The sequence below is a fragment of the Tachyglossus aculeatus genome, chromosome 7 (assembly GCF_015852505.1).
Source record: "Tachyglossus aculeatus isolate mTacAcu1 chromosome 7, mTacAcu1.pri, whole genome shotgun sequence".
NCBI lineage: Eukaryota > Metazoa > Chordata > Mammalia > Monotremata > Tachyglossidae > Tachyglossus > Tachyglossus aculeatus.
In genome coordinates this window covers 36,021,262-36,036,542 of record NC_052072.1, presented here as the reverse complement: position 1 = coordinate 36,036,542, position 15,281 = coordinate 36,021,262, and the positions used below count along the sequence as shown (strand labels likewise).

The 15,281-nt window shown below is 44.8% G+C and overlaps 1 protein-coding gene across 1 annotated transcript in view; it reads right to left on the bottom strand.

Annotated features, from left to right (window-relative positions):
* Positions 1–15,281, bottom strand: part of WDFY1 (WD repeat and FYVE domain containing 1) — a 76,181-nt gene that overhangs the window by 42,715 nt on the left and 18,185 nt on the right. Inside the window, exons 2-3 of the mRNA XM_038749111.1 lie at positions 6,686–6,753; positions 596–669 (exon numbers count right to left, since the gene is read on the bottom strand). Coding sequence (XP_038605039.1) covers positions 596–669; positions 6,686–6,753 — 142 coding nt within the window. The remainder of the gene's footprint in view (positions 1–595; positions 670–6,685; positions 6,754–15,281) is intronic.

Sequence of the window (15,281 nt, the reverse complement as noted above, 5' to 3'; positions counted from 1 at the left end):
CAGCAATTTATTTTAACGTCCGTCTTCCCCTCTAGACTGTGTAAGCTGCTTTTTTTCTTTAATGGCATTTGTTAAGCACTTATTATGAACCAGGCACTGCACTAAGCACTGGGGTAATATATACACGATAATCAGGTTGAACACAGTCCCTGTCCCACATGGGGCTCACTGGTCTTAATTCCCATTTTACAGATGAGGTAACAAGCCCAGAGAAGTTAAGTGACTTGCCTAAGGTCACAGCACACAAATGGCAGAGTTGGGATTAGAACTCGGGTCCTCCGGCCCCCAAGCCCGCGCTCTATCCACTAGGCCACACTGCTTCTCTTTATGGGCAGGGAAAGTGTCTACCAACTCTACTACACTGTTCTCCCCCAAGCGCCTATGTGGTGCTTGGCAAACAGTAGCACTCAATAAACACCACCGACGGACCGATCACATGCCTGTGAGCTACAATTTCAAAATTTGCCACATTGGACACTGATACCTTTACAAAAAAGTCTGAGAGCAAATTTGGTGGCCAAGAAAAACGGCAATTTTGGCTGCATTCACAGTGTTTCTATGTTTAAGACGCCCAACAAACTCCAGAACAACATACCATTATGGCTCCATTATCCTGGCCCACAAACACCCGTCTGCTTTCGTGATGGTAAGCCATAGCAGAGCAGGGAGCTGTCAAGAAGAGAAATCAACAACATATTAAGCAATGACTTCAATTCATAACTTTGCTATTACAATGTCCTGACAATAATAATAATGATGATGGCATTTGTTAAGCACTTACTATATGCAAAGCGCTGTTCTAAGTGCTGGGGAGGTTACAAGGTGATCAGGTTGTCCCACGGGGGGCTCACAGTTTTAATCCCCATTTTACAGATGAGGCAACGGAGGCACAGAGAAGTGAAGTGACTTGCCCAAAGCCACACAGCTGACACTTGGCGGAGCCAGGATTTGAACCCATGACCTCTGACTCCAAAGCCCGGGATCTTTCTCATTCTCACGCTTCTCATTCTTCTAGACTGTGAGCCCACTGTTGGGTAAGGACCGTCTCTATATGTTGCCAATTTGTACTTCCCAAGCGCTTAGTACAGTGCTCTGCACACAGTAAGCGCTCAATAAATACGACTGAATGAATTCTCCTGATGAAAGGAGCACAGCATTCACAGCAAGATCGTTGGTTTTGAAAAAGAACTCTAAGTCTCAAATGATAACTTCTTCAATTTTTTTTTAATTTGAAGGGTAACTTAGGGTTCAAAAAAATCTTAATAGCCCATATCTTTAAAAAATGAATATTTCCATTTAAGAACTATTTTACCTAATAGTTACACGTTCTAGGAAGCACATTTGAGGGCACAAAAGACTAAGGAGCCCTGAGAGGAACAGAAATCATCATCATCATCATCATCAATCGTATTTATTGAGCGCTTACTGTGTGCAGAGCACTGTACTAAGCGCTTGGGAAGTACAAGTTGGCAACATACAGAGACAGTCCCTACCCAACACTGGGCTCACAGTCTAAAAGACTGTGTAAAGTGAATCTTTACACTTTCCATCTCACTTCTCTAGTTAAATACTATAGAAATGATCCCTGCAAGAAATACTTCTGATTCTATAGTATCGACACGAGCCATGGCGAGAAGATAGGACTAGTACTAATACTACTATTTACTGAGCACCACTTTAGTACAGGGCACCGTACTGGACACCTGGGAAGTACACAGAAAAAGAGGTGATCCAAAATATGGATAATTGAGCCACAAAGCGGGTTTTCACTATGTATTTTGCCGACGGCAATGCCGGAGATTTAAGGAGTGTTCATCTTATAACACAAGCCCATTTGGATATGGGACCATCATGTTGGAAGAAATGGTTTGTGCCTTCTGGCTGACACAAATTCTCCGTAGTGCAGGACTTTGAAAGCCCAAAACTTTTGCTTTATAAAAGAATTACATGTGATTGGTTTAAATACCTTCCCACATTTCCTCCCCTAGAAGTGATGACAGCGGAAGAGTGAAATGGATACCAATAATACCAGGCAGGAAGCTAAAGTTTCCAGATAAACAAAATAAACACCCTTAAGTGGCCACGTTTTAGATGCTTAAACACTGAAAAACTCTTTCATCCACTTTAGCTTGAAGTATTTTCATTGCCGGTGGAGGAATTTCAACTGCCGTTTAAACCATAAAAAGATTAAATGCCGCTGAAAAAGTCCCAACATTCAGACTTTTTAAACGGTTCAGTCTTCCTTCCTGCTTGTTTTTTTTCCTCATTTCCTTACAAAAGAATACTATTCCTCAAAGAGTAAGAAGAGAAACAGAAAAAAATAAGGACCAAATGTTAAGCACAGTTCGAACAGTAGAGTTTATAAATTTCACAGTGCCTTGATTTGTTTGGGAGACAGACAAACCAAATCTAATTTAGAATTGTTTAAAAACGTGTACCTACCAAAATCTTGATTTCTAGACTCTTAGAGAAAACATGGTAGATGAGGCCAAGAGGAAATGATTATGCACCACAAACATCAAAAATGGAAGTATTTTTGAGGAGCGAAAATATGTACTCAAACAAGCGCTTAGTACAGTGCTCTGCACACAGTAAGTGCTCAATAAATCGACTGAATGACTGAATCTGCTCAGTGAAAAGGGCTTATTGTATCCCGTATTCATCAGTCCCAGCGTGGCTTAGAAAAAGAGCCCGGGCTTGCGAGTCAGAGGCTGTGGGTTCTAATTCTGGCTCTGCCACTTGTCTGCTGCGTGACTTCACTTCTATTCTATTTATTTTATTTTGTTAGTATGTCTGGTTTTGTTCTCTGTTTCGCCCTTTTAGACTGTGAGCCCACTGTTGGGTAGGGACTGTCTCTATATGTTGCCAACTTGGACTTCCCAAGCGCTTAGTACAGTGCTCGGCACACAGTAAGCGCTCAATAAATACGATTGATTGATTGATTGATTCTCTGGGCCTCAGTTCCCTCATCTGGAAAATGGGGATGAAAACTGTGAGCCCCACGTGGGACAACCTGATTACCTTGTATCTCCCCCAGCGCTTAAAACAGTGCTTGGCGCGTAGTAAGCGCTTAATATCATCATCATCATCATCATCATTATTATTATTATTATTATTATTATTATTATTATTTAAATGGCTGTCATTCTACAATGACCAAGCTCAATAGTAGTTCAGGTACAAGTCACTTTAAATTTTGGGGGAGCGGTGGATGTTGCTGGTTTAGCCAAGGCCTGAAACAACTTAGAATCTGGACACTTAGCACCACTGTATCTTTGGTAACAATTTCAAACTTGCGCTATTCTCCCTGCGTGGGGAACATCACAGGTTTCCTCCTCTCTTCTGTTCTTCCCAGGAGTCAAAGAGAGGGCAAGAAGGTTTATTTCTATTCAGAGGAATTTTTCAGATTGAATTCTGTGGTTAATTATAATGGGATTGGAATGTCTTCAGTTATGGACAGTTGACCAGGACTTGTTCAAGGAATCTTTCATTAGGTTACTTACTATAACAAAAGACAGGGGTTCTTTATTTGAGCCCACCGTTGGGTAGGGACCGTCTCTATATGTTGCCAGCTTGTACTTCCCAAGCGCTTAGTACAGTGCTCTGCACACAGTAAGCGCTCAATAAATACGATTGATTGATTGATTGTCACTTTGGTTTCCTGGCAATGTGTGTTCTCATCAGCATATCAACTAAGCGATCCTTCCAATTTGGGTGGGGGCATCGGGATGGGATTACCTAATCGATGAGCTGATGAAACCTACTCATGCCTGAGGGAATTATATTCATTCATTCATTCAATCGTATTTATTGAGCGCTTACTGTGTGCAGAGCACTGTACTAATCAATCAATCGTATTTAAGCGCTTGGGAAGTCCAAGTTGGCAACGAATAGAGACGGTCCCTACCCAACAGCGGGCTCGCAGTCTAGAAGGGGGAGACAGAGAACAAAACAAAACGTATTAACAAAATAAAATAAATAGAATAAATATGTACAAATAAAATAGAGTAATAAAAACGTACAAACACATCTACATATATACAGGTGCTGTGGGGAGGGGAAGGAGGTAAGGCGGGGAGGAGGGGGAGAGGAAGGAGGGGGCTCAGTCTGGGAAGGCCTCCTGGAGGAGGTGGGTTATATATGTTACAAATATTATTTTATGTACACTTAGAATTTCATCGGAAAACACACCTTTAACCGCAAATCACTGAGAAAGGAGAGAAGAATGGGTAGTAGAATCGCCACTGGGGGTGTTTGCACATAGTAAGCGCTTAACAAATACCATTATTGCTATAATTAAACATTTGAATTTAACAGAGTTTATTCCCTTCATTATTGTTATTATTAAACATTTGAATTTAACAGAGTTTATTCCCTTCATTATTGCTATTATTAAACATTTGAATTTAACAGAGTTTATTCCCTTCAGCATCATTCTGGAGAAAAGCATCATATGAACCAGGGAAGCAGCGTGGCTCAGTGGAACGAGCCCGGGCTTTGGAGCCAGAGGTCATGGGTTCGAACCCCGACTCTGCCGCGTGTCTGCTGTGTGACCTTGGGCAGGTCATTTAACCTCTCTGAGCCTCAGTTCCCTCATCTGTAAAATGGGGGCTTAAGACTGTGAGCCCCACGTGGGACAACCTATCACCTTGTATCCCCCCCACAGCACTTAGAACAGTGCTCTGCACATAGTAAGTGCTTAACAAATGCCATTATCATCATCATCACTTAACAAATGCCATCATCATCATCATCACCACTACTCAAATACATCAGTGGCTGAGCCAGCTCGAACCACCACACTTCTATATCCTGAAGACACTTTGGCCATTGAAATCGCAAATTTTCAACCTGTGTATCTAAGCCTAAGATTCTCAACAGAATCACTTGAAGAGGGAATGTGACCACACACTGCTGTTTAGGTGAAAATGCCAAGGATGATATTTGTAAAACGAGTTCGCCTCTCGGCTTTATTCCCCTTTTGTCCGTCGTTTTGGACCAGACATCAACAGTATGCGGCCCACCCAATACCCACCGAGGTGTGGGGAGGGAAAGCACGGTGAGAGGCTTCGAAAACTCCCCTTCTTCAAAATTAGACTCCACGAGTACCCTGAAGGGCCTAGCTGGGCAGTGCTTTACTTCCAGAAAAACCAGCAAATCATCATCATCATCAATCGCATTTATTGAGCGCTTACTATGTGCAGAGCACTGTACTAAGCTCTTGGGAAGTACAAATTGGCAACATATGGAGAGCATATGAGAGAGAATGCCCAAAGGGAGGCATCAGATAACATCCCGGCCTGAAAGCTAGCCATCAGCAAGATGTGCTAAAGTCATTCATTCATTCGATCGTATTTATTGAGCGCTTACTGTGTGCAGAGCACTGTACTAAGCGCTCGGGAAGTACAAATTGGCAACATATGGAGAGCATATGAGAGAGAATGCCCAAAGGGAGGCATCAGATAACATCCCGGCCTGAAAGCTAGCCATCAGCAAGATGTGCTAAAGTCATTCATTCATTCGATCGTATTTATTGAGCGCTTACTGTGTGCAGAGCACTGTACTAAGCGCTTGGGAAGTACAAGTCGGCAACATATAGAGACAGTCCCTACCCAACATCATCATCATCAATCGCATTTATTGAGCGCTTACTATGTGCAGAGCACTGTACTAAGCGCTTGGGAAGTACAAATTGGCAACAGCGGGCTCACAGTCTAGAAGGGGGAGACGGACAACTAAACCAAACATGGACACAGGTGTCAAAATCGTCAGAACACATAGAATATAGGACCAATGTTCATTTTATCTCTCAACTGTAAGCTCGTGTCTACCAACTCTGTTGTAGTTCCTCAGGTGCTTAGTTCAGTGCTCCACATGGAATAAGCGCTCAGTAAATCCACTAATGACGATGACGCAAAAACGATCATTAACGAAGGCTCTGTTGAGGTTTCTCAAGATTGGTACCTCACATCTTAAGGCACAATACAATCTAAAGAACCACGGCCAGTCAAAATGCTCTTTCCCGTTTTAAAATACATGTAAGCTCCTCGTGGGAAGGGAGCGTGCTTACTAACTCTCTTGTATCGTACTCTCCCGAGCGCTCAATACAGTGCTCTGCACACAGTAAGCACTCAATAAATACCACTGAATTATTCTGGAGCTCACCGCTGCTACTCCAGTACCACAGAGAAGCAGCGTGGCTCAGCGGTAAAGAGCACGGGCTTTGGAGCCAGAGGTCATGGGTTCAAATCCCGGCTCCGCCAACTGTCAGCTGTGTGACTTTGGGCAAGTCACTTCACTTCCCTGGGCCTCAGTTCCCTCATCTGGAAAATGGGGATGAAGATTGTGCGCCCCCCGTGGGGCACCCTGATCACCTTGTAACCTCCCCAGCGCTTAGAACAGTGCTTTGCACATAGTAAGCGCTTAATAAATGCCATCATTATTATTATTATTATTTCTCAGTGGCCTTGAAGTTTCCCAAGCAGAAAAGGCACCGAAGACGAGCACGGCGTTTATTTAATCTCTGTTTCCCCCTCGAGACTGTGAGTTCGTTATGGGCAGGAAACACGTCTGCTGTTCCTGTTGGACCGTCCTCTCCCAAGCACTTAGTACAGTGCTCTGCACCCAGTAAGTGCTCAATAAATATGACTGATTGATCCCAAACGTAAGGGCCTCGATTACTTACATGCCACTGTGTGGTAAATGCTGGGCCAGTACTGGCCACTGTCTCTTTTCAGCCATACTCGGATTGTTCTGCGTAGAGAAGGGAAGAAAAAGCACGCTGTATTAATATTTATCTGATAACTTCTCTCATTGCTGGACGTCCCAAGCCCTTGGACTTTATTTTCCACAAAACCTTCTAAATGACATTACCACTTGAAGTAATTTTAACTACGAGGAAGCATTCCCTCCCCGTGGGTCAGACACTGCGTCCATTCTGATTACTTATTTTATTTGTACATATCGATTCTATTTATTTTATTTTGTTAGTTTGTTTGGTTTTGTTCTCTGTCTCCCCCTTTTAGACTGTGAGCCCACTGTTGGGTAGGGACTGTCTCTATATGTTGCCAATTTGTACTTCCCAAGCGCTTCGTACAGTGCTCTGCACATAGTAAGCGCTCAATAAATACGATTGATGATGATGATGATGATCTACTCCAATGCTTGGCACACAGAAAGCGCTAAACAAATACCATCATCATCATCAATCGTATTTATTGAGCGCTTGCTGTGTGCAGAGCACTGTACTAAGCGCTTGGGAAGTACAAATTGGCAACATATAGAGACAGTCCCTACCCAACAGTGGGATCACAGTCTAAAAATACCACAATTATTACTATATTCATTCATTCAGTCGTATTTACTGAACAATTACTGCGTGCAGAGCGGTGTACTAAGTTCTTGGTAGAGTACAATATAACAATAAACACAATCCCTGCCCACAACAAGCTGCAGTCTAGAGGGGGAGACAGACACTAATATAGCAGTCAATCATATTTATTGAGCGCTTACTGGGTGCAGAGCACTGTGCTAAGCGCTTGGGAAGTATAAATCGGCAACACATTGTGTGCAGAGCATAAGCTCTTAGGAGAATGCAATTATATTTTGATCATTCTACTAGAGTACTGTAACCTGAAAGTGAAGGAGCCCAAAGATTTGAGTTTCTACCCTAATTCTCCATGACTTCGGATGTCATTTTTTCTAATTCATTCAATTGTATTTATTGAGCGCTTACTGTGTGCACAGCGCTGTACTAAGCGCTTGGGAAGTCCAAGTTGGCAACATATAGAGACGGTCCCTACCCAACAGTGGGCTCACAGTCTAGAAGGGAGAGACAGAGAACAAAACATATTAACAAAATAAAATAAATAGAATAAATATGTACGAATAAAATAAATAGAATAATACATACATACAAACATACATACATATATACAGGGGCTGTGGGGAGGGGAAGGAGGTAAGGCGGGGGGATGGAGAGGGGGCGGAGGGGGAGAGGATGGAGGAGGTTCAGTCTAATTATGAATCAATGGTACTTATTGAGCACTTTCTGTGTATAAAGCACTGTACTACGCGCTTGGGAGACTACAACAGAGTTGGTGGACACATTCCCTGCCCACAACAAGCTTGCAGTCTATCACAAGAAAATAAAGTTTGCCATTGGCCTATATACAGGACTACTCACTTTTAAAACAGGTAGGCCGCAGGCCTGCACAAGTGAATATTTAAGACACCTCCGACAAAATCTAGAGTGAATATCTATTATGTCAACTGTGGAATCCATGACAGTTTCCGAGGCAGGGAAAGCAGGAATCTTATCTCTAATTCATAGTTGGGGAAACTGAGGCCTAGTGAGGTTAAATTAAGCTAGAGAAGCAGCGTGGCTCAGTGGAGAGAGCACGGGCTTTGGAGTCAGAGGTCTAGACTGTGAGCCCACTGTAGGGTAGGGACCGTCTCTATATAATAATGACGGCATTTGTTAAGCGCTTACTATGTGCAAAGCACTGTTCTAAGTGCTGGAGGGGATACAAGATGATCAGGTTGTCCCACGTTGGGCTCACAGTCAATCCCCATTTTACAGATGAGGTAACTGAGGCTCAGAGAAGTTAAGTGACTTGCCCAAGGTCACACAGCAGGCATGTGGCGGAGCCGGGAGTCGAACCTATGACCTCTGACTCCAAAGCCCGGGCTCTTTCCACTGAGCCACGCTGCTTCTTAGGTGATTAAGTTGTCCCACGTGGGGCTCACAGTCTTAATCCCCATTTTACAGATGAGGTAACTGAGGCTCAGAGAAGTTAAGTCAATCAATCGTATTTATTGAGCGCTTACTGTGTGCAGAGCACTGTACTAAGCGCTTGGGAAGTACAAGTTGACGACATATAGAGTCAGTCCCTACCCAACAGTGGGCTCACAGTCTAAAAGTCTAAGTGACTAAGTCTAAGTGACACAGTCTAAGTGACTTGCCCAAGGTCACACAACAGACATGTGGTGGAGCCGGGATTCGAACCCATGACCTCTGACTCCAAAGCCCGTGCTCTTTCCACTGAGCCATATGTTGTATGTTTCCACTGAGCCATATGTCTAATATGTTGCCAACTTGTACTTCCCAAGGGCTTAGTCCAGTGCTCTGCACACAGTAAGTGCTCAATAAATACGACTGAATGAATGAATGAATGAGTTCAAATCCCAGCCCCGCCAACTGTCAGCTGTTTGATTTTGGGCAAGTCACTTCACTTCTCTGGGCCTCAGTTCCCTCATCTGGAAAATGGGGATTAAGACTGTGAGCCCCCCCCGTGGGACAACCTGATCACCTTGGTGCTCTGCACACAGTAAGCGATCAATAAATACGACTGAATGAATGAATGAATGAGGTCAAATCCCAGCTCCGCCAACTGTCAGCTGTTTGATTTTGGGCAAGTCACTTCACTTCTCTGGGCCTCAGTTCCCTCATCTGGAAAATGGGGATTAAGACTGTGAGCCCCCCCCCGTGGGACAACCTGATCACCTTGGTGCTCTGCACACAGTAAGCGATCAATAAATACGACTGAATGAATGAATGAATGAGGTCAAATCCCAGCTCCGCCAACTGTCAGCTGTTTGACTTTGGGCAAGTCACTTCACTTCTCTGGGCCTCAGTTCCCTCATCTGGAAAATGGGGATTAAGACTGTGAGCCCCCACGTGGGACAATCTAATCACCCTGTAAACTCCCCAGCGCTTCGAATGGTGCTTTGCACATAGTAAGCGCTTAATAAATGCCATTAAAAAAAAACAAAGTGACTTTTCCAAGGCCAAAACTGCATGGTGACTGATGGAAGAAGCTAGCGAGCATGCGTGAAACTGCAGTAGTGGGATTGCAAAGCCAGTGAGATCCGGGGCCTCGATGGCTACCAAATTAAAGACATCGAAAAAGCCCTGGATGGTCTACATAAGGAGCTGGGGGAAAGATAATAATAATAATAATAATAATAATAATAATAATGGCATTTATTAAGTGCTTACTATGTGCAAAGCACTGTTCTAAGTGCTGGGGAGGTTCCAAGGTGATCAGGTTGTCCCACGGCGGGCTCACAGTCTTCATCCCCATTTTACAGATGAGGTCACTGAGGCCCAGAGAAGTGACTTGCCTCAAGTCACCCAGCTGACAAGTGGCGGAATAATAATAATAATAATAATGTTGGCATTTGTTAAGCGCTTACTATGTGCAAAGCACTGTTCTAAGCGCTTGGGGGGATACAAAGTGATCAGGTTGTCCCACGTGGGGCTCACAGTCTTAATCCCCATTTTACAGATGAGGGAACTGAGGCTCAGAGAAGTTAAGTGACTTGCCCAAGGTCACACAGCAGACATGTGGCGGAGCCGGGATTCGAACCCATGACCTCCGACTCCAAAGCCTGTGTTCTTTCCACCGAGCCACGCTACGTGCAAGTACATACTCGGTATTAGACGTGGGACCCCGACTACTGAAATCTGCAGAAAGGTGATTATTTGATCATATGCTACATTCCTACAGCAAGCAGAAATTCCGCAGTTCAATCAGCTGGTTAGTTAAAGCGGCAGAACGACACACCGCCGAAAGCAAGTGTGGATTTTTTTTGAAATCAATGTCATTATCATCATCAATCGTATTTATTGAGCGCTTACTGTGTGCAGAGCACTGGACTAAGCGCTTGGGAAGTCCAAGTCGGCAACATCTAGAGACGGTCCCTACCCAACAGTGGGCTCACAGTCATCAGCTTTTCAGGTTCCCTATTGTGACTACATACACTGACTACGTACATACTGAAGTGACTACTGACGGGTAATTCTGGCGAAAAACTCATTAATTTAGCACGTGGTCTTCAGAACAGTCTCAAACCTTTGCAAGCGATCATCATCAATCGTATTTATTGAGCGCTTACTATGTGCAGAGCACTGTACTAAGTGCTTGGGAAGTACAAATTGGCAACATATAGAGACCCAACAGTGGGCTCACAGTCGAAAAGGGGGGAGACAGAGAACAAAACCAAACATACTAACAAAATAAAATAAATAGAATAGATATGGACAAGTAAAATAGAGTAATAAATCTGTACAAACATATATACATATATACAGGTGCTGTGGGGAAGGGAGGGAGGTAAGATGGGGGGCATGGAGAGGGGGGACGAGGGGGAGAGGAAGGAAGGGGCTCAGTCTGGGAAGGCCTCCTGGAGGAGGTGAGCTCTCAGCAGGGCCTTGAAGGGAGGAAGAGAGCTTAGCTTGGCGGGTGGGCGGAGGGAGGGCATTCCAGGCCCGGGGGAGGACGTGGGCCGGGGGTCGATGGCGGGACGGGCGAGAACGAGGTACGGTGAGGAGATCAGCGGCGGAGGAGCGGAGGGTGCGGGCTGGGCTGGAGCGATGTTTTATGTTTTAAGAAATTATCCAGCCTAGGCGGTAAGGTGGAATAATCTGGGTATTAAGACGACCTGCGAGTGAAATCCAACCTATCTATAGATCTATAGCTCAATAAATACGATTGATGATGATGGAGGCCTTCCCAGACTGAGCCCCTTCTTTCCTCTCCCCCTCGTCCCCCTCTCCATCCCCCCATCTTACCTCCTTCCCTTCCCCACAGCACCTGTATATATGTATGTATGTTTGTACATATTTATTACTCTGTTTATTTATTTCTTTTATTTGTACATATCTATTCTATTTATTTTATTGTGTTAGTATGTTTGGTTTTGTTCTCTGTCTCCCCCTTTTAGACTGTGAGCCCACTGTTGGGTAGGGACTGTCTCTAGATGTTGCCAATTTGTACTTCCCCAGCGCTTAGTACAGTGCTCTGCACATAGTAAGCGCTCAATAAATACGATTGATGATGATGATGATGATAGATCTTGCAACTCGGCTGCAGCACAGCTGCGGCAGCGAGCTGGATCTGGAGCTAGGTGAGAATTGCGACCGGCAGGAGCCCGGGCCCGGGACTCAGACGGACCCGGTTTCTAATTCCGGCTCCGAAAGTTGTTTGCTGGGTGACCCTGTGTAAGTCATTTCTCGGCTGTGAGCCCGTTGCTGGGTACGGATCGTCTCTATACGTTGCCGATTTGTAATAATAATATTATTATAATATTATGCCATAATATAATTATTATATAATTAATATATAATATTATTATATATTATATAATAATAATATTATGCCATAATAATAATGATGGCATTTATTAAGCGCTTACTACGTGCCGAGCACTGTTCTAAGCGCTGGGGAGGTTACAAGGTGATCAGGTTGTCCCACGGGGGGGGCTCACAGTCTTCATCCCCATTTTACAGATGAGGGAACTGAGGCCCAGAGAAGTGAAGTGGCTTGCCCAAAGTCACACAGCTGACAACTGGCACAGTCTTCATCCCCATTTCACAGATGAGGTCACTGAGGCCCAGAGAAGTGAAGTGACTTGCCCAAAGTCACACAGCTGACAGTTGGCGGAGCCGGGATTTGAACCCTTGAACTCTGACTCCAAAGCCTGGGCTCTTTCCACTGAGCCACGCTGCTACTTTGTACTTCCCAAGCGCTTAGTACAGTGCTCCGCACACAGTAGGCGCTCAATAAATACAACTGAATGAACCGCACTGCTCTCGGCCTCAGTTCCGTCACCTGGAAAGTGGGGATTAAGACCGTGACCCCAGCTGGGCCGGGGACTGAGGCCGACCGGATTACCTTGTACCTGAAGCAGTGGAAAGAGCCCGGGCTTTGGAGTCGGGGGTCACGGGTTCAAATCCCGACTCCGCCACATGTCTGCTGTGTGAGCTTGGGCAAGTCACTTCACTTCTCTGAGCCTCAGTTACCTCATCTGGAAAATGGGGATTAAAAGCTTGTGAGCCCCACGTGGAGCAACTTGATCACCCTGTATCCCCCCAGCGCTTAGAACAGTGCTCTGCACATAGTAAGCGCTTAACAAATGCCATTATTATTATTATTATTATTATTATTATCTATCCCAGCGCTCAGAACAGTGCCCGGCACATAGTAAGAGCCTAATACTATTAAAAAAACAAACCAAACCCTCCCTTCTGGAGCTTAACGGCTGGGACAGGTCACCCCGCTCCTCAAAAAATACCAGTGATTGCCCATCCACCTCCGTATCAAACAAAAACTCCTCTCCACCGGCCCCCTCCAACCTCACCTCCCTTCTCTCCTCCTACGACCCAGCCCGCATGCAGCGTGGCTCAGTGGAAAGAGCGCGGGCTTTGGAGTCAGAGGTCATGGGTTCAAATCCCGGCTCCGCCACTTGTCAGCTGGGTGACTTTGGGCAAGTCACTTCGCTTCTCTGGGCCTCAGTTCCCTCGTCTGGAAAATGGGGATGAAACCTGTGAGCCCCAGGTGGGACAACCTGATCACCTTGTAACCTCCCGAGCGCTTAGAACAGTGCTTTGCACATAGTAAGCGCTTAATAAATGCCATCATCATTATTATTATTTATTATTCGTGCTGTGCCTCGACCTTGCCTGTCTCGCCGCCAACCCCTGGCCCACGTCCTGCCTCTGGCCTGGAATGCCCTCCCAACTCTAATCCTACAGACAACCACACTCCCCGGCTTCAAAGCTTTAATAAAGGCCCATCTCCTCCAAGAGGCCTTTATTTATCTATCTATCTATTTATTTATTCATCTTACTTGTACATATCTCTTCTATTTATTTTATTTTGTTAGTATGTTTGGTTTCGTTCTCTGCCTCCCCCTTCTAGACTGTGAGCCCGCTGTTGGGTAGGGACTGTCTCTATATGTTGCCAATTTGTACTTCCCAAGCGCTTAGTACAGTGCTCTGCACATAGTAAGCGCTCAATAAATACGATTGATGATGATGATATCTCTTCTATTTATTTTATTTTGTTAGTATGTTTGGTTTCGTTCTCTGCCTCCCCCTTCTAGACTGTGAGCCCGCTGTTGGGTAGGGACCGTCTCTATATGTTGCCAATTTGTACTTCCCAAGCGCTTAGTACAGTGCTCTGCACACAGTAAGCGCTCAATAAATACGATTGATGATGATGATGATGATATCTCTTCTATTTATTTTATTTTGTTAGTATGTTTGGTTTCGTTCTCCGTCTCCCCCTTCTAGACTGTGAGCCCGCTGTTGGGTAGGGACTGTCTCTACGTGTTGCCGACTTGTACTTCCCAAGTGCTTAGTACAGTGCTCTGCACACAGTAAGCGCTCAATAAATACGATTGATTGATTGATTCCCAGACCAATCCCCACTTTTCCTCATCCCCTACTCCTTTCCGCGTCGCCTTGACTCTCTTCATTTGCTCTTTCCCCCCAAAGCACTTATGTACACATCTTATTTACTTATATTGCAGTCTGTTTCCCCCACTCTAGACTGTGGACAGGGAATGCCGCTGTTTGTTGTTATACTGTCCTTTCCCAAGCGCTTAATACAGTGCTCTGCACACAGTAAACTCTCAATAAACACAACTGAGCGAATGAATAAACCATACAGGGTGAGGTTGAACAGGAATAGCATGCCTGACAGCATGTGAAGTGGATTTCGCCACCCTCATTTTTGAAGCTTTTTGATGAACTGGTTTGTAACGACAGCTTGGGCTTTGCAGCCTACAGGCTGACGGGTGGTAATAATAACAATAATAATAATCGTGGTGTTTGGAAAAACGCTTATATGGCAGACTCTGCGCTAAGCCCTGAGGTAAGTACGAGATAATCAGTTCAGACACTGCCCCTTTCCCATCTTTAACATCAATGGTATTCATTGAGAGTTTACTACGCACCAAGCACTGTACTAAGCGCTTAGGAAAGTACAATACGACAGAGTCGGCAGACCCATTCCCCGCCCACAACAAGCTTACAGCCTAGAAGCTCATCTAATATATAGCTGCAGAAATCAAAAATCTGTCAACTACTTCATCCCATCGTATTTATTGAGCACTTACTGTGGGCAGAGCACTGTACTAAGCGCTGGGAAAGTACAATACAAGAAACAGTGACATTCCCTGCCCACAACAAGCTCACAGTTTAGGGTGGGGGAGACAGACGTCAATATAAATAAATCAAATTACAGATATGTACGAAAGTGCTTTGTGGCTGGGAGCAGGGAAGAGTTGATGATGATGGCATTTATTAAGCGCTTACTATGTGCCAAGCACTGTTCTAAGCGCTGGGGGGATACAAAGTGATGAGGTTGTCCAGCGTGGGGCTCACAGTCTTCATCCCCATTTTACAGATGAGGGAACGGAGGCCCAGAGAAGTGAAGTGACATGCCCAAAGTTACACAGCTGACAAGTGGCAGAGCCAGGACTCGAACCCACGA